The sequence below is a fragment of the Octopus sinensis genome, linkage group LG11 (genome assembly GCF_006345805.1).
Source record: "Octopus sinensis linkage group LG11, ASM634580v1, whole genome shotgun sequence".
NCBI lineage: Eukaryota > Metazoa > Mollusca > Cephalopoda > Octopoda > Octopodidae > Octopus > Octopus sinensis.
In genome coordinates, this window is record NC_043007.1 from 42,046,124 (window position 1) to 42,070,196 (window position 24,073).

Here is a 24,073-nt window from a genome sequence, read left to right on the forward strand (position 1 = left end):
GACCATGCCAAATCAGATTAGAGTCTGGTGCAGCGTTCCAGCTTACCAGCCCTGGTCAAACTGCCCAAACTGTGCCAACATGGACAACGGATGTTAAATGATGATGACGAGGATGATGATGATCACGCACACACACACTCAAACACATGTGCTCACACACATGCACAAATGAGCTTCTTTCCGTTTTTGTCTACCAAATCTATTCACTAAACTTTGGTCACCTCAAAGCTATAGTAGAAGACACTTGCCCATGGTGCTATGTAATGGGACTGAACATAAGACCCTGAAGTCAGATTGACTTACAAGTCTATGCATTAAAGTTTTTGCCAACAAAACCATGTACTTTAACAGTGGATTAAGTTTAAGTGTAGATTATAATAAACTCTCTCCTCACTCCTCAGTCTCCATTTCTCCCTCCTTCCTAGGATGTTTAACCAAATGCTGCTACAAGTGGGCACATGTATATGCTGCCTCCTTTGACTAACACATTTAAGCTAATAATAAAGCAGGAATGATAAGATGAAGCCAATTATTATGAGAGACAGAGAGGTATTTACCAAAAAGTTGGCCATCACTAAATATGTGCTGAGTAAAGTAAACAGTTGGCAGTGGTTGATGAATTTTCTGCAGTGATTGTGCTGCTTTTTTTTTATATTTTTATTCATTTATTGTTGTTGCCCATGCACAGAACAAGCCTGTAACTTATTAAATGTTTCATTTATTTGCTTGCATTTCTTTTGTTGTTGCATTCCATCTGTTTTACCTCTTTTCTTTCGTGCTAGCACTGGGAGAATTTGCATAGCTGCAAGCACTACTTTGTAGTAAAAAGTTTGCTTCTCAACTGCATTATTCTGGGTTCAGTCCCACTGCATGGCACCTAAAGCAAGTGTCTTATGCTACAGCTCTGGGACAACCAAAGCCTTGTGATTGGATTTGATAGAGGGGAAACTGTGTGGCAGCCTGTTGTAATATATATTTCATCATCATCATCATCATTTAATGTCCATCTTCCATGCTGTACAGTTTGACAGAAGCTGGCCAGGCAGAAGACTGCACTAGGCTTCTGTGTCTGTTTTGGCATGGTTTTTATGACTAGATACCCTTCCTAACCCTAACCACACAACAGAGTGAACTGTGTGAGTGTATATATATATATATATATATATATACATATATATATATATGTTTAATTAGAGGATATGTTAACCTCATGAAGGGATGGTTGCATCAAAGGAAATACTGGTTCAATACCTAGTATTTGGGGGGAATGAAATTCCCTTAAAACAATAGGTATATATAAAGCATATAGTTTATATCCATTTAACCCTTTTGTTACTGAATTTATTTTGAGATGCTCTGTGTTTCTTTCAATTACTTTAAATATAACAAAGAATTTAATAAAATAACTTATTGCTAAGCTAGTGTTAGGAACATAAATTGTGACTAAGGTTTGGTGGAAGATTTTAATTCAAAACTTATGAAAACAAGACATTTGTACTCAGAGCCAGAGCTGGTTACAGCCGGGTTGGTAATGAAAAGGTTAAAAGAAGAAAAGAAAATGGAGATTAGGAAGTTAATAATTGCTTATTATTAACAGCAAATTGGTCATCTTCACTTCTTACCACCATTTCAATTAATACTCAGTAATTTAATTACAAATTTGTACATTAAATTTATATTTACCAGGGGAAAAAAGATGTACCTTTGAATGTTATATGTGGGCTTACCAATTTATTTCAGCAGACTAAATATTACGGTTTATGATTTGCATTGTTATATGCTCGGGCGAGGGGTTTACAGGTTGATTAGAGATAAAGTATGCTGAAATGAATTGATAAGACCACATATCTCTATTTTCTTTTCTTCTTTTATATATATATATATATATTACGGAGATGTACTTGCATAGCAAGTGACCTGATCTGAGATCATGTGCTGGAACAAAAACAATTGCAGCATGGAAGGTGTTTATTAGCCATTTAAGAAACACACAAAATCCGTTAGATTCACTTCAACATTTAAATTTAATTTGTCAAAATATTTTCATCACTTTGAGACCGCGACCTGTTCACTGACAAAATTTCGTGCTGCTGGTCATGAGAGTTGCAGAGAGCTGGACTGACGATTATCTTGTGTGCGGAAAAACAGATTTTTCGATAATACCTAAAAATCGACAGTCTAGTCCTAAGGTACCCAAAAAGTTAAATGTTGCAAACTTTATATGTTCTAACAAGATGCAGGCAAGTACCTTTCCAACCACAGACAAAAGCGAAATCAAACGAAAATTACCACATAGATCTTTTGGCCCCGATTTATACAAGGAGACTAAAATGGCATCAATCCAGTCTTGAGGCACTTTCTCAGTTCTCCAACAGTGACAAATTAATATATTATACTAAGATTGATCTGTTCAACTAAATCCTTCAACTAAATCCCCTGCCATGGTCACAGTCCAATGACTGAAAGAAGTAAAAGATACAAAATGAAAGATAACCTCTTTTTTTTCCTCAATCCATCTGTTCAAGGATGTCTGCATATGGAATCCCATCCCAACAAATATTATCCTTTCAACTGTCATTGACATGGATGTCATTAATCTGAAAAGTATGTGTGTAATATTTGTATGTATTTAGGTCCATATAAGTAGGTGTGTGCAGCTCCATTCAAGAGGAAAGTCCATATATGGTGTACGTTAACTTGTGTTTGTGGAAGCATGTGTGTGCATGTGAAAGAGAGTGATAGATAGACAAACAGATAGAGAGAGAAAGAGACATACCGGGATTGTGTTAGTGTACTGTGTGTATGTGAGTGTGTGTGAGAGAGGGAGAGAAAGAAAGACAAAGTGAAAAAGTTTCAGACAGATAGACACAGAGAGAGAAGGGGGGAAAGAGTGAAAGACAGACAGACACAGAGAGAGAAAGACAGATAAACAAATTGTGTGTGTGTGTGTGCGTGTGTGTGTGTAAAATACAGGTGTGGTGAGATTCAGAAAAAGAAACTGAGAACTCAGTCAATCAGAAAGAGTAAGAAGTCAAACTGAGGGAGAACAGGAAGTTCTGATGAAAGCAAAATGAATAATTTGAATGAAAAAGAGCAGGAAGTCAAATTAAGAGTGAGAAATCCGAGAGAGGGAGAGTGTGTGTGTGCTTGTGTTTGTGTGTGTAATGGAGAGTCTGTCTCTTAAAGTGTGTAAAATGTTCAGCTAAAAGTGTGTGTGTGTATGTGAGTAAATTCTGACAGTAAGAGAAAGAGAAAATTTGAGTCTTACTGAAAGAGACAGTGTGAAACAGTGGTTGTCAAAGGATGTGCTGTAGAACATCATTGTGTCACATGAGGTATCTGGATGGGATGTGCCATTGTCATCGTCATTGTTTTAACATCCCCTTTTCCATGCTTGCATGGGTCGGATGGAATTTTGTTGTGGTAGATTTATCTATAGCTGGATGCTCTTCCTGTTTTCAATCCTTACCTCATATTGCCAGTAAAGTAAGATCTCCCCTATGACCAGACATGCTTTCACAGAAGATTTAGAACAATGCGACACTGTTTACATAATGGAGACATTTGTTTATGACTATTGCACATTGTCAAAGAAAGAAGACAGTATCTCACCCACACACAGGTTTGTTTATGTCTCCATAACTCAGCAGTTTGACAAACAGAAACCAATAGAAGTACAGTAATTACTTGCCATATCTTGGTTCACCTATCATGCCCTCAGTACATCGCAGATTTTTCTGGCTAATAAATGTAAATTATTATTGTGGATTCCTCAGTATATCGCGGGTTTCTGTGGCCGATAGATATTTATATTTTTTTAGATTTTAATTATTTCTGTGGTAAAATAAGCATTTTCACACCTAAAAATTAATAAATCAATAAATAAAAATATAGTATAGTATAGGCACAGGAGTGGCTGTGTGGTAAGTAGCTTGCTTACCAACCACATGGTCCTGGGTTCAGTCCTACTGTGTGGCACCTTGGGTAGGTGTCTGCTACTATAGCCTTGGGTAGACCAAAGCCTTGTGACTGGATTTGGTAAATGGAAACTGGAAGAAGCCCATTGTATATGTATGTGTGTGTATATGTTTGTGTGTTTGTGTTTGTCCCCCCGACATCGCTGGTGTGTTTACGTCCCCGTAACTTAGCAGTTCAGCAAAAGAGGCCGATAGAATAAGTACTAGGCTTACAAAGAATAAGCTCCAGGGTCGATTTGCTCAACTAAAGATGGTGCTCCATCGTGGCCACTGTCAAAATGACTGAAACAAGTAAAAGAGTAAAGAGAGAGTCCTGCACTGTATAACACATTAATGAAAATATATTAAAAGAAAATATGTAGTGTACTGTAGATGAGTAAACAGAATCACACATACTGTATTGAAAACGAAACTCAGGAGGTGAGTGTGTGTGGTGCTGTTTTGCATTTATAATAAAATAAATATATACAAATCATAAAAATAATACAAAAAATATACAGTATGGTACTATTTCTACTTCGCAGATTTTCACCTATCACAGGGGGTTTTGGAACGTAGCACCTGCAAAAGTTAAGGGATTACTGTACCACATTTTAAAAAAATATGTATTGGGGTCGATTTGCTTGACCAAACCCTTCAAGGTGATACTCCAGTATGGCTGCAGTCCAATGACTGAAACAAGTAAAAAATAAAAAGTTAAATGTGTGTGTGTGTGTGTGTGCTTATGTATGTGTGGCCGGCTTCTTTCAGTTTCCATATATCAAATACACTTACAATGCTTTGGTCAGCTTGAGACTATTGCAAAAGATATTATCCAGTGTGCCACACAGTGGTATTGAACCCAGAACCGTGTGTTTGAGAAACAAACTTCTTACCACACAGCCACTCTTGCACTTATAGCCATGCCTGCACTATGGTTCTTTAAAAGTATAATACTAATATTGAAGCATCTTAATAAGCATATTATCAAATTTTTGTCATACACAAGTAGGATTAATAAAACAAGGGAACCAATAGTTTCCAATATTTTTGTTTAATTGTTTGCTTTTTGGGTTGTATTATTTTTAACTTTCCAACACCAGACAAAATGCTTAGCAGTATTTCATCTGTACATTATTTACATTTGACAGATATTTGTCCTCATCTTGTTTGTTGTTAACACATTTCAGCTGATATACCCTCCAGCCTTCATCAGGTGTCTTGGGGAAATTTCGAACCTGGGTTCTCATTCCTAAAGTATTTTTCAACGTTATCATTATTATTATTATTATTCAGGATGATGATGATTGCCTGGAATCAAACTCAAAATCTTGGGGTTAGTAGCCCGCGCTCTTAACCACTATGCTATATGCCCGTGGGCAATTATGGAGTGAATTTGAGGGCTTATAAATCTAATATTTTCCTATCCTTCCTTAATACCAGTTCCATTATGCTGTTCATATCTGCACTCGGTCTGCTTAGGAGATTGTTATACATCAATAAACTTCATCTGATCCATGCAAGCATGGAAAAGTTGATGTGAAGACCATGAGGATGACAAAACGATGATTTTGCATGGAAAGTTAAAAATAATCCTTTCTACAATAGGCACAAGGCCTGGATTTTTGTGAGGAGGGAGACAATCGATCACATCAACTCCAGTACTTGACTGGTACTTAATTTATTGACCCTGAAAGGATGAAAGGCAAAGTTATATATATATAATGGGTTTTTTTTTTTCAGTTTCCATCTACCAAATCCATTAAGGCTTTGGTCAACCTGGAGCTACAGAAGACATTCACCCAAGGTGTCATACAGTGGGACTGAACACAAAACCATATGGTTGAGAAGTAGTCTTCTTAACCACGCACCCACATCAGTAATTTTTTGTTTGATGATGTCAATAAAACTGAACCATGGATGACTCCATAGAAATTCTGACTGTGAAGGGGCATTTTTTTTTTTGTTAACCCTTCTGTTACCATATTTCTTTTGGTGTGTTTATGTTCCTGTAACTTAGAGACTAATAGGATAAGTACCAAGCTTAAAAATAAGAACTGGCATCGATTCTTTGACTAAAATTCTCCAAAGCAGTGCTCCAGTATGGCTGCAGTCAAATGACTGAAACAAGTAAAAGAATAAAACAAAGAGTGGGGAATCAGATTCAGTAAAAGTGGAAGGTCAGGCTTAGAGAGCTGAGAAGATAATCAAAAAACTGTGTGAATGAAAGAATAAGATTGGAAAGTCAGCCTGAGTGATGAGAAAAATATAACAGTAGAACATTGGGGTATAAGGGTGGGAGGATAAATGATGGTCTTTATAGGTAAATAATAAGTATTAAAAAACTAAAAAAGTGAAATGTACTAATGTGCCATGAGACCCTAGTCTGAAGCAAATGGTACTTTTCTCCATCTCCTCATACAGCCTGCATTGAATTGCTGCTGCTCCTGATGTTTGCCCTGTCCAAAATCAAATCTCAGATTTCTCTACCTCCTGGCAACATAATCATTTATTTCTCTTTGTGAACTTTTTACAAGTGATAGGAAGGTCACTTTGAGTGAGGAGAGGGTTCTAAAGAGAATGGGGGTGAAATAGGGGTAAACAAATTACATGTGCACTTAGAGGTTAAGAGAGAGAGAGAGAGGTGGGGAATAAGAATGATTACAGTTTAGAATTGAGATAAACTGTGAAAGAGAGAGAGAGAATGTTTGTGTGTGTATGTGTGTGTGTGTGTGTGTTTGTAAGAAAGATGAATTACATGAATGGTTAATTATTTGTATATATGTGAGAATGGAAAGAGAAAAACGGAAATATGCAAGAGAGAATTTATTTATGGTACCAAAGAGAGAGAGAGAGAAGAGTAAGGAGAAAAGAGAATCTTGGAAAGAGCAAATGTGAGAGGAAAGTGAGTCTAAAAGAAAGGAAAGGAAGATCATGAAAGTGTGAGAAAGATAACGTGAGATGAATATATGAGATTGGTACTAGAGAGAAAGAGTGAAATGAGATGCTGTGTGTGTGTGTGGCATGTAGGTGTGTATGTATGAATGGGAAGATGAGAATGTGAATATAAAAGAATTATTTACTATGTATATGAGACAGAAGTGAGTATGTGTGTGAGAGAGGAAGTGTGTGTGTTTATAAATAAGAAAGAAAGAGAGCATGTGTATGTGGTGTGTGTGTATATGATAGTTTATAGTTTATAGGTGTGTGAGAGAGAGAGAGAGAGAGAGAGAAAGAGTCTGTGTGTGTGTGTGATGGTAGGTGTATAAGGGAGAGAGAGAGAAAGAGTATGTGTGTGTGTATGTTGGTGTGTGTGTGGTGTGGTATGCCTCTTAAAGAGAGAGGACATGTTTTCACATATGTTAATAATCTCGCCCCTCTGGCCACTACCCCCACCTTCCCATCATGGCAGTGAGCCAAGGTGGATGTCTTTGGCGGAAGATAGCATAAAATTCTGGAATTCAGCCGTTAAACAAATCTCCCCTGTATCGCAATTCATAATAATTGTTTGTAACTATCATTGAAGAATTTCTCTATCAATCACCATACCTGTGGTGTTGTCTTAGAATAGTATCTGTTTCCTCAACAGTAGTTCTACCTTGGAATTTGCTTAGTTTTTCTTTTTTTTTTTTTGAGATTTATAACATCAGTTAGCTAATTCAGTGCTAAAATTTGCATTTTGCTTTATTTATGTGTATTATTTATATTTTATTTCATTTGCTCTTGTTGTCATCATCGTTGTTGTTTAGACTGCACATGCGCGTGCACACACACACACACACACACACACACAAATGTGCATGCAGGTCAACCCAGACAAAGCAGACTTATAATCAAATGCATTTTAGTCAGGATTATCCCATCTCTTTAGGTTGGGTTATCATCATTATCATCATCATCACCAGCACCCACTGCACTCTTGGAGTGGTTGGCATTAGGAACGGCATCCAGCTGTAGAAACTTTGCCAGATCAGATTGAGCCTGGTGCAGCCTCTGGCTCACCAGTCCTCAGTTAAACTGTCCAACCCATGCCAGCATGGAAAGCAGACATAAAACGATGACGATGATGATACAAACATACGTACATACATACATACATACATACATACATACATACATAACATGAATAAATAAATGAATGAAAAAATGATGTGTTTCCTTCAGCTTCCATCTACCAAATCCACTGACAAAGGCTCTGGTCACCCCAGAGCTTTAAAAGACACTTGTAAGACTGAACCCCAAACCAAGTGATTGAGAAGTGAACTTCTTAGCCACACAGCTATGCTTGCTATCTATCTTTTACTTGTTTCAGTCATTAGACTACAGCCATGCTGGAGTACCACCATGAAAAATTTTAGTCAAACAGTTGACCCAAGTTCTTATTTTTAAAGCCTGGTACTTATTCTGTTGGTCTCTTTTGCCAAACTGCTAAGTTACAGGAACATAAACACACCAACACTGGTTGTCAAGTGATGGTGTGGGACAAATAGAGACACAAAGACACACACACACATGTAACCACATGTGAATTGTTGGCGATTTTCTTCCTCCGCCTTCCCTTCCATTGGACTTTCCGAAGAAGAGCGTCTGCTCGAAACATTAAACCATCTTTCTTTCCTTTCCTGAGCATCTACTAATGCATTACATGTACCACGTCCTCACGTTGCTGGTTTTTTGGGGGGTGGGGTTGTTCTTTTTGGATTTACTTTGATATATATATATATATATATATATATATGACAAGCTTTTTTCAGTTTCCATCTACCAAAACTACTCACAAAGCTTTGGTCAGCCTGAGGCTGTAGCAGAAGTTACTTGCCCAAGATGCCACACAGCGGAGGTGAAACCAGAACCATGTGGAATTATATTGACTAATGTTTTTCTTCTTTATTGAAAATAGCAAGGATATGTTAGCTAATGCTTCTAGCAAGGCAATTAGCCACATACAGCCTCTTCTCTCTTGTCTCATTGAGCATTGTAGGTTCTATATGAGAACATTGTTTTATCTCCATCCAACTCTCATTCACTTGAAGCAGGTCATATTTTCTGAGGAGAGTGTCAGACTTAACACTGTAAGCTAAGGAAATCCTCATCAGTTTTACAGTTTATGGCAATCCCTACTACACTGTAGTTCCTATTGTAGCACAAAGAGGACTTGTCTGTCAAGGGTTGTTTTTCATGACAATAGAAGCAATACAATATAAGTAGCACAATACAAACTGTCCACCTTTCAGCTGGTTATTTGGCAAAATCCAGAATCTGTAGGATCTGGTGGATGCACAGAAAAGTTCAGAGAAGACTTCCATCAACTAAATTACTGTGAGAACTGATGAATTTAATGTAGTGTTGTAGTTTTGGTTGTGGTGTCCTGTTGACTCAGTCATTTATAGGGGTTCTTTGCTAAATTTTTAGGTGCCTGCTCTAACAAAATCTTGTCATTTCCTTCATTATTTTCAAAATAAATTCAACAGAAATATGGTAACAAAAATCCTAATAAGAGGTGCCACAATAATTTCCACAGTGAGTGATTCATAATTTGTGTTCTGGGAAGTAACTGTTGTACTAGTGTTATCTGCTGATCCTTGGCACCACAACTAGTGACATATGGCTTGAGATTTCATTGAACTAGATAAGATTCGCATGGCTTGACAAACTTAAGGGCTGATACATGATATGTCTTCATGTGACTGAATCTCCTCTCTCACTCAACAGTTCTAATAGGAATAAGTTGTGGACAGCTCAGTCAGTAATAGTTGTAAATCTTGGTAGCTGCAGCATCCATGATCACATAATCTCTGAAATTATTTACTATAGAGGATGAAAAAAAAGCTTAAGCCTCTTGCATAGAGATTATATTACAGCTTCTACATAATTTGCAGTATTTCAGCAGGCTCATAGCCTTCATTTAACTGGGATTTATGCATACATTGAGATTCAGAAGTCTGAGAGCTATCAAGGATGTTTCCGTAAAATTATTATGTTGGAAATTATTTATAAGACTAGTAAGAAATGTAAATAAGTTAATGTAGACAATTTTGTTGCTGCTTGTTAAGTTAAGGTAATTTCTTTCAAAATTACATTTTTCAAATGTTTTTTAAGCTTCTAGAGTGTTTGTACCAAGCTCTTTCAGTTCATGCAGTGATCTTGTGTTTTATTGGATTAATTTGTCTGCATAAATAATCATTTCTGTTAACACTTTGACAGTAAACCAAATTCATGCAACATAAAAGTTAAGTCCAAAAGAAACTGTTCTGAGGAGAGTCTTTTTAAGAGACCTTCATAATTTTTTTTATCATTTCCAAGCCTTGTTTCATCCTTAATTTTTTTTATTCTTATCAAAAAATTAAAAACCAGCTTCATAATTCTGCCACACTGCTCTAAGTGTAACTGTCCACCTAGTGCCCAGAACAAATGTATTATTGTAGTTGAGATGCACATTCTGGCAATTCCTTTTGATTGTGAGATGAAGTACAATTCATCAATAAATGAGTGAAAACTATATTAATTCCATGAATTTCTCTCACCTACTGAAATTTCTAAGCTAGGATTAAAACACTGTCAAATTATCAAATCACAGTAGTGTTCCTTGAGAATTGTTACAACAATAGATTTCATACAAAACATTATGCTTGACCCCATCACTAGTAAATACTAAAAGTTTGTTTCAAGTAAACAGCATCAAACCCATAGTTGATGCTACAATTCAATAGATATTTAGCAATTTCTGATCAGACAACCTAATTAGGTGTAAAAACATAAAATGGTAGTCACCTTTTTTATCACTTTCACATTTCAAATAAACTATTAGAGTGATCTTAATACTTAGGCTTGTTGATTTATCAGTGAGAACAGAAATTTTGCCATTTATCTGCTTGATATGCTGGCAGATTTCCATTTTCATATAAATGGTTATGTGATTAATTATCTGTGTAGCACTAATGCAAGAATGTAGTCAAATTCCAATGTCAATACTGTTTTTCTTTTGAAGTTCCAATAAGCCAAAGTGATCAAAGTCTGGTCTGTTATTCTGAGCTAAATAATATGCTGAAAGAAAAATTGAACAACTTGTCTTTAGGTTTGAGGTGTTCATAGAGTTTCATAATTTTTCAAAAGCATTTTCACTGGCTCTAATTTCAGCATTTAGAATAACAGTACTGTTGGCTTTTGATTGTTTGTGGTGAACATTTTCTTTTCCTTGGCTTGAGAAACATCTGTAGTTCATTTGACAGACTTGAACCCTTAGAATTGCTTGTAAGTTATTCTTGTTACACCTCTGCTTGCTCAGGGTAAAAGAAACAAACAGTGTTTGTTAAGAAGTCATGGGGTTGTTAATGAGTAATCCACAAACCACTGTCTACTACTGTAATCTTATTAATGCAACTGAGTCAAGGCAGACAGCAAAACCTGCAGTGCATATCAAGGATTAGGGACAAGTTGTCTCTGAGTGCAGGTGTGAAGCAGAGCTAAATTTCCTTTTCGTTGCTAATTAAGGTAGGGCACCAAAATTGTCTTTGTCCCTGGATGCTAATAATCCTTGCAACACCACTGGACAAACTGGAAAGAATATGGAAAACATTTCTCCTGATGTAATATCCTCACTATCAGTAGCTTTAATAATCTCATGCATAACTTACTCTGTTGACAAACTTTTATTGCTTGCAAATTTTGACATTTTTTTCTGATGTACAACATCAATTTTCTGAAACCTTTGGTTTCAAAGCCTTTTCATGTCATTGACTTTTCTGAACCAGGGGTGATCACCTTGGTCAACACACTCTAAATTAAACAAATATTAAATTTACTTAAATAATTAAATGAAATACAGGTACCAATACATTAGTATAAATGATACAAGTTTATTAATGCTGCACTGTAAAGGTACTTGTCTGTGCAAGGTATGAGAAAACCAGCCTGATAGCTGTGGGAATTTACAGTTCCTGCTTATAAATAAAAGCAGGTGATAAGAGGTTCTGAACCATCAATGTCCAGAAAGTCAGTTGTGTTGTACCTGAATACTGAAAAGTAGAAATGTTGAGAATAAAAATTCTATAAATAGGTTTGGAAGATTTAGAAATAGTGGATTAGAACCAATGGTAGTTTGCAGGAATTCTCATCACCCAACATCTGCCCATACATGAGTAAATCCGTCACTTAGCAGGAATTAGTTTTAAATATATAAAACAAACAATATTTACATTATTTACATTCAACGGATATTTGTCCTCGTCTTGTTTGTTGTTAACACAACGTTTCAGCTGATGTACCCTCCAGCCTTCTTCAGGTGTCTTGGGGAAATTTCGAACCTGGGTTCTCATTCCTAAGGTATTTTTCGATGTTATTATTATTATATTATTATTATTATTATTATTATTATTATTATTATTATTATCATTATTATTATTATTGTTCAGGTCACTGCTTGGAATCAAACTCGGAATCTTGGGGTTAGTAGCCCACACTCTTAACCACGCCATATGCCCATGTGCATATGGCGTAGTGGTCTTAAATATAGAACTGTATAATAAAACAAAGTTCAAGAAGCTTCAGTATTTACAAAAAAAAGGTTTATGCAAAAAATTGACAGTTTACAGAGGTACCAGAGTGGTACTTGTACCCATGGTTATCTACACTCTCAACTCAAAGCATTATGAACCAACATAGGAACCTCAGTATGGTTGATCAACCAGCTAGAAATAGCAATCAAGTCTTTCTCAATACCATATCCTTAAAAAAAAAGTAACTGAATGATACATTGGATAATGTAGTCTTAGATACATTGATTTGATAGATAAAAAAACAAAAAACAAGGAGGCCCCAGCTGGAACACTTTGATCATGTGCCTGCCTGCTCAGGTTTGACCAAGGGTTAAACAACAACAACTGGCCTTTAGGTCAGGGGGACACCACTGAAAATCTTTCCAATCTTCAAATAATGATTCAAGGAAGAAATACCTCTTAGGTGAATGAATTGCTTAGACTTCAATGTAAACAATAGTAGACATTGGAAGCACCATTAGAAGTCTCTCTATCAATTAATACATAGAATAATTAAGTCACTCTTTTTCCAGGGTCCAAATCAGTAAAGTGTTGACCTACCGAGAATTGGACAATGACTTGAAGCAGGCTGCATTTCCTTCACTGGTAAGTAGAGTTAATAACTTTCTATATAACCCCATGAATGTTGTGAGAAATATCTTACTGACACCCTCATGGATATTAGTTGATATGCTGTCAGATATTTTGGTAAATGTCTTGATTGATGATTTAACTGATGTATGGGATGGGATATAGTATATGTGATATCATAGTGGATAACCTTGACTGGTATCTTATAGTGATTTTATTTCATTAATGTCACTATAATTGATGAAGGCATTACTGCTGCACATTCTCAATTTCGTGTTCCCTATCAGACTGAGGTCTTGTTCCTATATAAGAAATAATTACTATTATTATCATTATCATCATCATTATCATTATTTAGACAGTGAAGGTGGTGAACTAGCAGAATTGTTAGCATGCTGGACAAATTGCTTGGCAGCATTTTTCCAACCAGGGTCAACTTTGCTTTCATCCTTACAGGGTCAATAAAATAAGTGCCAGTTGAACATTGGGTTTGATGTAATCAACTTACTCCTTTCCCGAAATTGCTGGCCTTGTGCCAAAATTTGAAATCATTATTATTCAGGAAGTGCAATCTCAGCCACAAAGTACAAAGCGATAATATTCAGATAAGCAACTTTTGTTTTCCAACCTGACACATTTTATAGCACTAATTATAATTACTATTATTATTCATTAATTTATCTATTTACCCATACAGTTTCATTTACTCCATGCCGTGTATTATAGTAAACTTAAGAAAGCCTATATTTAATTCTCTCTCACTTTAACGCTCCTTATAATTATTATTGTTGTTCATTTATTTATCTATTTAGTAACAAAGTTTTGTTTACTCCATGCTATATGTTATGTTATAGTTATAGTGAAGTTAAGAAATGCAAATGTTCAACTCTGTTTCACTCTATAGTGCTCATTATAATTATTACTATTATTCATTTAGTTATCTATTTAGCTACAAAGTGTCATTTATTCTGTGTTATAGAAAAGTTATGAAATCCAATTGTTCAATTCTGTTTACTCTTGCTCTGAATCTTGAAAATCCCATCTCTTCAATTGTTTGTCTATTACCCACTATCTTATCCAAAAGTTCTACTGTTTCCTCGACTACAGCCCTAATTCTTGAAAATTTCACCCTCTCTCTCTCTCCCAGTTTGTTACCCTCTTGCTTTGCCATGTTGATTATTAATCAGTGGCTTTTGCTTTGTCTGTATCTATGCTTCATTGGCTTCAGCTAGGGGATAGGGCAGTTATAGTGTTTTGTCATTCCACAGTGCACCCTCCCAACCCACCCCCACCACCTTTACCGGAAGTTTTTCTCCTCTAACCTCTACCAGAAGTCTCTCTCCTCTAAACCTCTACTGGATGTATTTCTCCTAAGCACCTATAACAGCTACCTATACAGAACGCTTCCCCCGCCATCCCTGTCTAGTGTCTATCTCCTGTTAAACATAGTGATTATTAAGTAAATATAACGATGGTGAAATGTATGCAGGTTGAAGCCTATTTGATTGTTTATGATGTCTGCCAAATACACATGCGAGCTTTCTTTTCAGATGCATAATACTGCTGTTCCCCATCCATGGGTCTTGCCAGCCCACACCTTCCACACCCTCAGAGTTGGCACATTGAAAGGTTAGGTCTAATGAGATTGTTGAGATGCTTGAACAGAGGTGTTGCATCCAGGAGGTAAGGTGGAGAGGAAGTTCTGCTAGGTTCCTCACATGCAAAGAACATAGGTATAAGATTTTCTGGGTAGGGAACAGTGATGGGGTTGCAGGCATGGGTACACTCCTTGCTGAGAAATGGGTTGATAAGATAATCAAGGTAGTCAGAGTCTCTGATGTCTTGCAAACAACTTGCACATGCAAGTGCTACCAGTTAAAATAATAAAAGTGCTCTAACATGAAATAACAACCATTATCTTCACCTATGCCCCTCAGCCAGGGCTACCTGATGAACAGAAAGACCGATTTTATGACACCCTCTTGCAGACTACCTCATCGACGAATGAGAGAGATTTTCTCTTTGTGGCTGGCAACTTCAACAGGCATGTTGGACAATATCCAGGGAGCTTTCATGGTGTGCATGGTGGCAATGGATTTGGTTCCCACAATGAGGAGGGAGCCAGGCTTCTGGACTTCTATCATGTTGGTGGACATTAAATAATGATGATGATAGATGATGTAAGCTAACAAGAAAATAAATGAAACAGTACAGGCAAGGACATAGATAAAAACAGAGGGTAAAATCACTATGATAAGCATGGGAGCTGCAGCATAGAAACAAAAATATGAATCAAAGAGAATACAGTGAGTATTCACAACAGATAAGAGAGCATGTCCAGGATAGAACAGAAAATGAAAATGAGAGAAAATGTCAAAAAAATCTGTCAACATATGGTTGAAAGTTAGAACATTGGTGACATGAATATTCTCTACAATCATTGTCAAGCTCTTAGATTTATAAATGAACCTTTGAACTGCTGGGGGAATGGGAAAGAATGGAAAAGCACTAGTGGTCTTTATGTGACACCATCACCAGTGCTTTTAACATGGCACCAGCAGTGGTGCTTTTTATGTGGCACCAGCACCGACAGAGTCACAAAGTAACTTGCTAGACGAAGACCCCTCAATTGGGAGAAGAGAGTAATAGAGAGGGTAGGGCTTTTTACCAGTTGAGGAGAGATTAGAGATATAGAGGGACAGGGATAGGTGTCTTGCTGTAACTTCAGTATTGTGTTTATGTATCCAATACAATGAAGAAAACTTAAACAAGTATCATCATAAATAATTATTATTATTTCTCAGGACAATGAGGTGGATTTAAAGATGTTAACCAGGTGCTTGTTACCAGAATCAGATCTAATTGAGGTGAGCTGATTGTTTCCTTAAAAATTTCTTTACAGTATATTTGTACATTCATTAAGTTCAGTGTAAATTATCTGTTTTGAGCCAATTTACCAGAGTCCTTCATAATTTACAAAGGCAATATCCATGCATGCAGGTATGTATGTATATGGGAGCTGTCAACTCATAGACAAGTATGACCATCACTGACAATTTATCTTACTCATTACTCTTTTACTTGTTTCAGTCATTTGACTGTGGCCATGCTGGAGCACTGCCTTTAGTCGAACTAATCGATTAGTACTTATTCTATCGGTCTGTTTTGCCGAACCGCTAAGTTATGGGGACATAAACACACCAGCATCGGTTGTCAAGCAATGCTGGGGGGACAAACACAGTCACACACACACATATATATATAAACACGACGGGCTTCTTTCAGTTTCCATCTACCAAATCCACTCACAAGGCTTTGGTCAGCCCGAGGCTATAGTAGAAGACACTCACCCAAGGTGCCATGCAGTGAGACTGAACCCAGAACCATGTGGTTCGTAAGCAAGCTCCTTACCACACAGCCACTCCTAGTTGTTAAAGACAATGGATATCAGCAATGCAAGTGCTGAAATTTAGTCAGTAATACCAAACACAACTTTGCAAAGACTCTCACTCACAAAACTAAGTAATCCAGAAACAAGCTAGAGTAAAATCTCCAGTTTCAAAACAAAGTGGGTGTTATGTCAGAATTTCTTTCTTCTAGAGACATATCTAAACTAAGACTGGAGGTCTCCTGACTGTTGATTGTATTGAGTTCATTCATCCTTTGACAGGTTTTGCTTTTCACCTCACAGGGTGTCTAATGTAAACCATTCTCCTTACCAAGCAGGCTTGCTAGTGTTGCTAGTTCTGTCACCAACAGCCTGAACATGCAGCAAGTTGTACTGGGTTACATGTTACCAGTAGCTCTATGAATGATCTGACACAATATACATGCATGTTACCTCAAGCTAAGAAAGAAGCCTTGAACTGCCAGAGCCACTCCTACTGTCTCAAAAAAACACAAAGGAAACAATAAAGACACATTGGATAATGTAGCTGTGGACACCTATAGATAGAGAGAATGGTGACAGCTGGAATATCTTTGATCACAGATGTACTGAGATCAGGTTACCTGAGGATTAAACAACAGCAGCAACCTAATTACCTTCATCAATTAATCCACATTTAACAGGTCGACATGGGAGCTGCTGCATGATCACATGCCCTGCTAGAAATTGCAGTGAATTAAAGGCCACATTAGTTGACTTGGGACCAAACAGCAGCAATAACAATGTCCTAAATTATCTTCATTAGTTAATCCACATTTATTAACAATGTGATAGAGTCATGAGCTTTGCATAATGATTTAGTATTATTCTTCATTCACTTCATTCAAAGCTTCATTCACTTTGGAGACAGCCCATCTCAGGCAGTATGTCTAACAATAGTCATTTTGTCAGCCGTGTGATTCAGAAGTTTCTTTCCCACCCACATGATTTCATTATCAGTCTCATAATGTGGCACCTGGACAAGTGTCTTCCACTATAACTCCAGGTTAACCAAAGCCTTATGATTGGATTTTGTCAAAAGAAACTAAACGAAACCACATGCGTGTGTGTGTGTACACGCATGCTATCATATCTCTTTGTCTTAACATTGTGTGATTGTTGTGAATGAGCATCACTGTGATACAAGTGATGTTTATTTCCAATCTTCTGTGAAGACATGTCAGGCCATGGGGGAAGCAAGTGAGGATTGGTTATAGAGAGGACGTCCAGCTGTGAAAAATCTACCTCAACAAATTCTGTCTCACTCATGAAAAATGAACATCAAAAGAATAATGATTATGTTAATTTCCAGCTAAGTCTGCATTAATCTTTACTGGGATGCTGAACATATGCAGCCCTTGTTATAAGCAAATAATTTACTTATATTGGTTAGTGCTATTGAGTGTTAAATATATATAAAATTTTAAAAAGCAGTAATATAGTATAAGTAATATAGTTGTTGAAATCTGGTCGAGGAGATGATCTGGAAGAAAACTGAAGATTTAATCTTTGTTTTTCATATTCAGTACTTAAGACATCTTAAGGCTTTGCTTGTTGGGTGATGGAAAGGCTAAAGAGGCATTATTGTTGGATTCTACTTAAAGCAACAGTCAGCCTTAACCTAACCTTGAGCTCAGGTCATCATCATCTTTTAACATCCACTTTCCATGCTGGCATGGGTTGGTCTTGTCAAACACATCTATGATCAGAAGTTTTCCAGTTCTAATTATCTCATCTTTTCATGTATCCATGACTACACTGTCTAATATAGCCTTCCTTTTTAAGGCACTAGGATATGATTTAAGGGTCATATAGCTGTGGTTTATAACAAGTTGAGCGACTATATTGTTTCCCTTAATTGGTTTCGTTTTTATCTCAGCTGTAAGGCATGGTATCCAAAGATTTTAGTCTCAAAGCATGTGGTCCCAATGAAGATAGCACACTGACAAGAAAACGTCTGAGTGGTTTCTCAATCTGCTTACACCACTGTCTTTTAAAAAAGGACATTATTGGGCAATGTAGTCTTAGATACTCTAAATGTGAAAATGCATGGTTTGGGTATTTGACTGTGTTTTTTCTCCCCATGGCCTGATATGTCTTCTCAGAAGATTGGAAATGAACATCACTTGTATCACAGCGATGCTCATTCACAACTATCACACAATGCCAAGACAAAGAGATATGATAGCATGCGCGTGCACGCACACACACACATGTGCGGTTTCATTCAGTTTCTGTTGACAAAATCCAATCATAAGGCTTTGGTTAACCCAGGGTTATAGTAGAAGACACTTGCCCAGGTGTCACATTATGAGACTGATAATGAAATCATGTGGTTGGGAAAGAAACTTCTGAACCACACAGCTGACCAAATGACTATTGTTAGACATACTGCCTGAGAAGGGCTGTCTCCAAAATGAATGTCATGAGTTTGATTCCTAGTGGGACATTGTGTCCTTGAGCAAGACACTTTATTTCACATTTATTTCAGTGTACTCAGCTGGCAAAAATGAGTAGTATTTGTATTTCAAAGGGCCAGCCTTGTTACATTCTGTGTCACACTGAATCTCCCTGAGAATTACATTAAGGGCACGAGTGTCTCTGGAATGCTTAGCCACTTGCACATTAATTTCATGAGCAGGCTGTTCAGTTGATCAGATGAACTGGAATCCATATTGTCATAACTGATAGAAAGCTATATATATATATAAACTGGATGGTCATAGCTAGAATGACTATCATCATATGTCTGCTTAATTAAGGTTGAATGAGATTAAACAACAGAAGGGGTAGATATTGTTTTGAATTAGCTATAACCATTGCTACTACCATTGTCTATAACCATTGCTAACAACCATTGTCTATGGCATTGCCTCAGTGCAAAGCTGATATTGATGGCAGAACAAGGGCACAAGAGAGGGAGAGAGAGAGAGGGGGTTGGGAAAGGAATGAAGTAGAGAGTAAGAAACACAATGTGTGATTGAACCTTGTAAATGATAACTCCCTGTTTTTTTACAACTACAGGAAGATAAACCATGGAACTGGGAACAACTCTTCACTGAGGTTTCTTCTGAAATTGCCAATATAAAAGATAAGAACTCTTCTTCACCAATTACTGAGCTGTTATAGAGACTCTGCCTGGGCATCTTGTCTACTTTTCAGTCAAATTATCCAATGTGTGCTTTTTTCATTGCCAAACTACATTTGTAGGAATTTTTCAGAAAGAAAATATCTTTTCAAATGGAATACTGTCAAAAATTTATATCATTAAAAGTATGCTGGAAATGCTTGCATGAGAGAGAGAGAGAGAGTGGGGGGGTTAGTGTGTGTGTGTGCATGTACGCATGTGTGTATACATGCAGTGTGTTTGTAAGTATGGGAATGTCTGCGTTTCTGTGTATGCATATGAGTATAAACTGTAACCAACTTCATTAAAGCTGCTGGGAAGCGTTTTTTGCTAATTTTATTGTTTGTTATATTTATTTATTTATTTTCAACATTGTTTTACTATGTACCTTGTATAAATACTTATGTAATGAAAGTGGAGAATATTCATTGAAATACTGACTGAAGCAGTTGTTCCTCTAATCTGAATTGGCAGTCCAGGTTTTGACTTCAGTTAGAACCACTTACATTAGTTTACATTCATTAGGAAGTACATTACAATCACAAAATTCCTATTTTTCAGTTTCTATAAACTCCAAGATTTATTACTACTACTACTACTACTAAGAAGGCGGTAAGCTGGCAGAATTGTTAGCTCACTGGGCGAAATAATTAGAAGTATTTTGTTTGCCACTATGTTCTGAGTTCAAATTCCACCGAGGTCGACTTTACTTTTCCTCCTTTTGGGGTCAATAAATTAAGTACCAGTGAAAAACTGGGGCTGATGTAATCGACTTATTCCCTCACACAAAATTGCTGCCCTTGTGGCAGAATTTGAAACCATTATTATTATTATTATTATTATTATTATTATTATTAAGGCAGTGAGCTAGCAGAACTGTTAGCACACTGGGCAAAATGCTTAGTGGCATTTCATCCATCGTTACATTCTAAGTTCAAATTCTGCCAAGGCTGACTTTGCCTTTCATCCTTTTGGTGTTGATAGATAAGAACCAGCTGAGTACCGGGGATCAATTTACCCTCTTCCCCCAAACTTGCTGGCTAAAATTTTAAACCATTATTAAGGCAGTGAACTAGCAGAATCATTAGCACACAAGACAAATTGCTTAGTGGCATTTCTTCCGGCTATTTACATTCTGGATTCAAATTCCACTTTCAACTTTGCCTTTTGGGATCAATGAAATAAGTACCAGTTGAACACTGAGGTCAATGTTATCAACTAGCCCTCTTCTCCAAAATATCAGGCCTTGTGCATATAATAGAAACTATAAAAGACAGCGAGCTTTCAGGATTGTTAGCACACCAGACAGAATGCTTAATGATATTTCTCCCAGCTTTACATTCTAAGTTCAAATTCCACCAAGGTCAACTTTGCCTTTCATCCTTTTTGTGGTTGATAAAATAAGTACCAGTCAAATACCAAACTTGATGTAATCAACTTCTTCCTCCCCTCAAAAACTGTTGGTTCTGTGCCAAAATTTGAAACCATTGTTATTCGCAGTATTATTAATATTATTATTATCATTATGTTTTTGCCTTTGCTTTGATTTATATAAGCTACTCCAAAGTCTCAACCAGAGACACTATGGTTAAATACATACCAGCTGAGCACTTAGGCCAATGTAATCAACTAACCCTCTCCCCTAAAGATTTGTGCCTATAGTATATTGGACTATTATCATTTCTTCTTTTTATTTTTATTTTTATTATTATTATTATTATTATTATTATTATTATTATTGTTATTATTAAATTTTGCTTTAATTTATATAAGCTACGCTCAAGTCTCAATTAGAGATGTCTATTAACCCTTTTGTTACTGTATTTATTTTGAGATGCTCTGTGTTTCTTTCAATTACTTTAAATATAACAAGGAATTTTGTAAAATAACTTAGTTATCATTCAGCTAGTATTAGGAACATAAATTGTGACTAAGGTTTGGTGGAAGATTTTAATTCCAAACTTATGAAAACAAGACATTTGTACTACAGAGCCAGAGCTGGTTTCAGCCAGGTTGGTAATGAAAGGGTTAAATAAGAATCAGTTGAACACTGGAGACGATTGTAATCAACTACCCTGCTTCCCTAAAATTTCAGGCCATGTGCCTATTGTGGAAAGGATACTGGCAAAATCATTAGCTTGCCAGATGAAATGCTTTGTAGCATTTTGACAGTCTTTATGTTCTGAGTTCAAATTCCACCAAGGCTGACTTTGCCTTTCATCCATTCAGGGTCAATAAAATAAGTACCAGTCGAGCACTGAGGTTAATATAATCACATAGCTCTCTCCCTGCAAATTTCAAACCTTGTGTCTATAGTAGAAATAGCTATTATCATTGCTGTTATTGTTGTTGTTGTTGTCATCATCATCATCATCATCTTGGAGTGGTATTAACAGTGTATCAGCAGACTAAATCTCTAATAGTATTTAGTCTGTTCTGTCATCCAAATACCATGGAGTTTGTTTTCGCCTTTCATCTCTCCAGGATCAATAAAAGGAATCCCTGGCATGCGATAAGGTCAATTTGAATCGATTGCACCCATCTCTGCAAATTCGTGGTTTTCTGCTGATATAAAAACATCAGAGGAAAACTATTATAATAATTGCTATTGTCGTTGTTGTTGTTGTTCATTATTATTACAAGGTGACGGAGCGTTATATTTTAAGCTTCCATCCTAGTTCACAGTAGATTCCTTTCCACATCAGCCACTCTACTTCATACCAGCGACCACACACCATCCTCATCCAAACCATTATGTTTTCCACACCATCAACACACACAGACACACACACTCACATACACTGCTCCTTCTCCTACACCACTATCCCTTCCACATAATACCAAACATCTCCTCTCTACTCCATTTCCATTGCCTTCCCCTCCACCTTTCATACTCTCAGTTCTCCTCCTCTAGCATATCTGCAGCTAATAATGACAGGTCAATTACCATCAGCTTTACAGTCAGCTAGCCTTCTCTCCTCCTTCAGCAAGAAACTCAGCTAATTTTCAAGAACAGTCTTGTTTCTAGCTGTGGAACGATGTTAGTAGCAGCAAAGACTGGAGTAGGTCAGTAAAAACAAAGTAAAAGGATAACACTAAAAGAAGTTGTGTCCAAATACCTGCTACCACCACCACTACCACCTTCACTGTTATTATTTACCATTAGCCATCCCTCAACACCTTCATCACTAACACCATCTCCAATCTCCACCATCACTCAACTTCTAGGATCTTCACCACTAGTATCAATGACTATTACTGAACCACTGCCACTGTTCAATGAGCAATACTTCTACCACCTGACCACCACTACCAATAACATCAAGAAGTTGCCTCTACATGGACACTCAATCTGCTAGAAATAGCAGTCAAATTCTCTCAAATTACACACAAGAAGAAGAAAATTACACTAAGAAAAAGAAAAAGGAGGACAATATGTTCTCCATTTTTGTAAAACTCTCCAAATTTAGTCACAGTGGGATGGTCATGGTTGAAATGCTTTTGATCATAGGTGGTCTGCTCAAGCAGGACTGACCTAGGGCTAAACAATAAGGATAACAGCAACACTACTACCATTCAATAACCAGCCCTTCCATTACCTTACCATCAACATCATCAACAACAACACTAACCCTAGGCAAACAACAAACATTAGCACCACCACCATCATCACTTCCCTCTCTACCGTTTAATGACCTACACCCACCCACAAACTCAGCATCATTAGAATGAACTTGTTGACCTTTATATCATTCAACTTACATCATAACATTGAAAATGTTATCCTATTAAAAATGAGTCTCGGGTGCTTACATATTAAAGAATATGGAATAGAAATTGACTGAAAATGAATTAAAACTTCCCAGTAAACTTTTAAATGCTGTGACATTTTATTGTTCAAACTTCTTTTTATTCCTTTACTTAATTAATTTTTAATTAATTTTTTTCCAGTGAGTTTATTTTATTACTTCTTGTACTTCTATTTGTTCAGTTATACAAAACATAAAAGTACAAGATAATAATGATTTCTAACATAAAACACATGAGGAGTGAGGTTTATAGTATATTATATGAACTCCTGTACTTGACTGCTACTTTATTTGTCACCCCTTTCCATCCCTGGAAAGATGAAAGACAAAGTCGACTTTGATGAGATTTGAACACATATCGTAAAATAACATGACTAAATAATACAAGACATTTTGTCCAACACTATAAATCCACCAACACACCAACCTCAAAATATAAAAATAATAATAATACTTACTTTTATTTTTCCCCTGGGCATATTCATATATACAATATGTTATAAGAAGGGTGACATAGATGTGTAAGAAAGATAAAAAAAATACAAATAAAACACAAAACCACCATTGATCCTATCAACTTCTGCTTCTATGTATACTGCATCCATTATTTACATATGAGGGGTGTTGAA

The 24,073-nt window shown here is 36.5% G+C and overlaps 1 protein-coding gene across 3 annotated transcripts in view; it reads left to right on the plus strand.

Moving 5' to 3' along the window:
- LOC115217478 (intraflagellar transport protein 43 homolog) overlaps window positions 1–19,974 on the plus strand; it is a 57,068-nt gene extending 37,094 nt beyond the window's left edge. For all 3 annotated transcript variants that reach the window (XM_036507405.1, XM_029787185.2, XM_036507406.1), the window contains 3 exons: window positions 13,024–13,096; window positions 15,886–15,948; window positions 19,533–19,974. In XM_036507405.1, the coding sequence (XP_036363298.1) occupies window positions 13,024–13,096; window positions 15,886–15,948; window positions 19,533–19,637 (241 nt within the window). In that variant the 3' untranslated portion in view covers window positions 19,638–19,974. The remainder of the gene's footprint in view (window positions 1–13,023; window positions 13,097–15,885; window positions 15,949–19,532) is intronic.
- The last annotated feature ends 4,099 nt before the right edge of the window (window positions 19,975–24,073 follow it).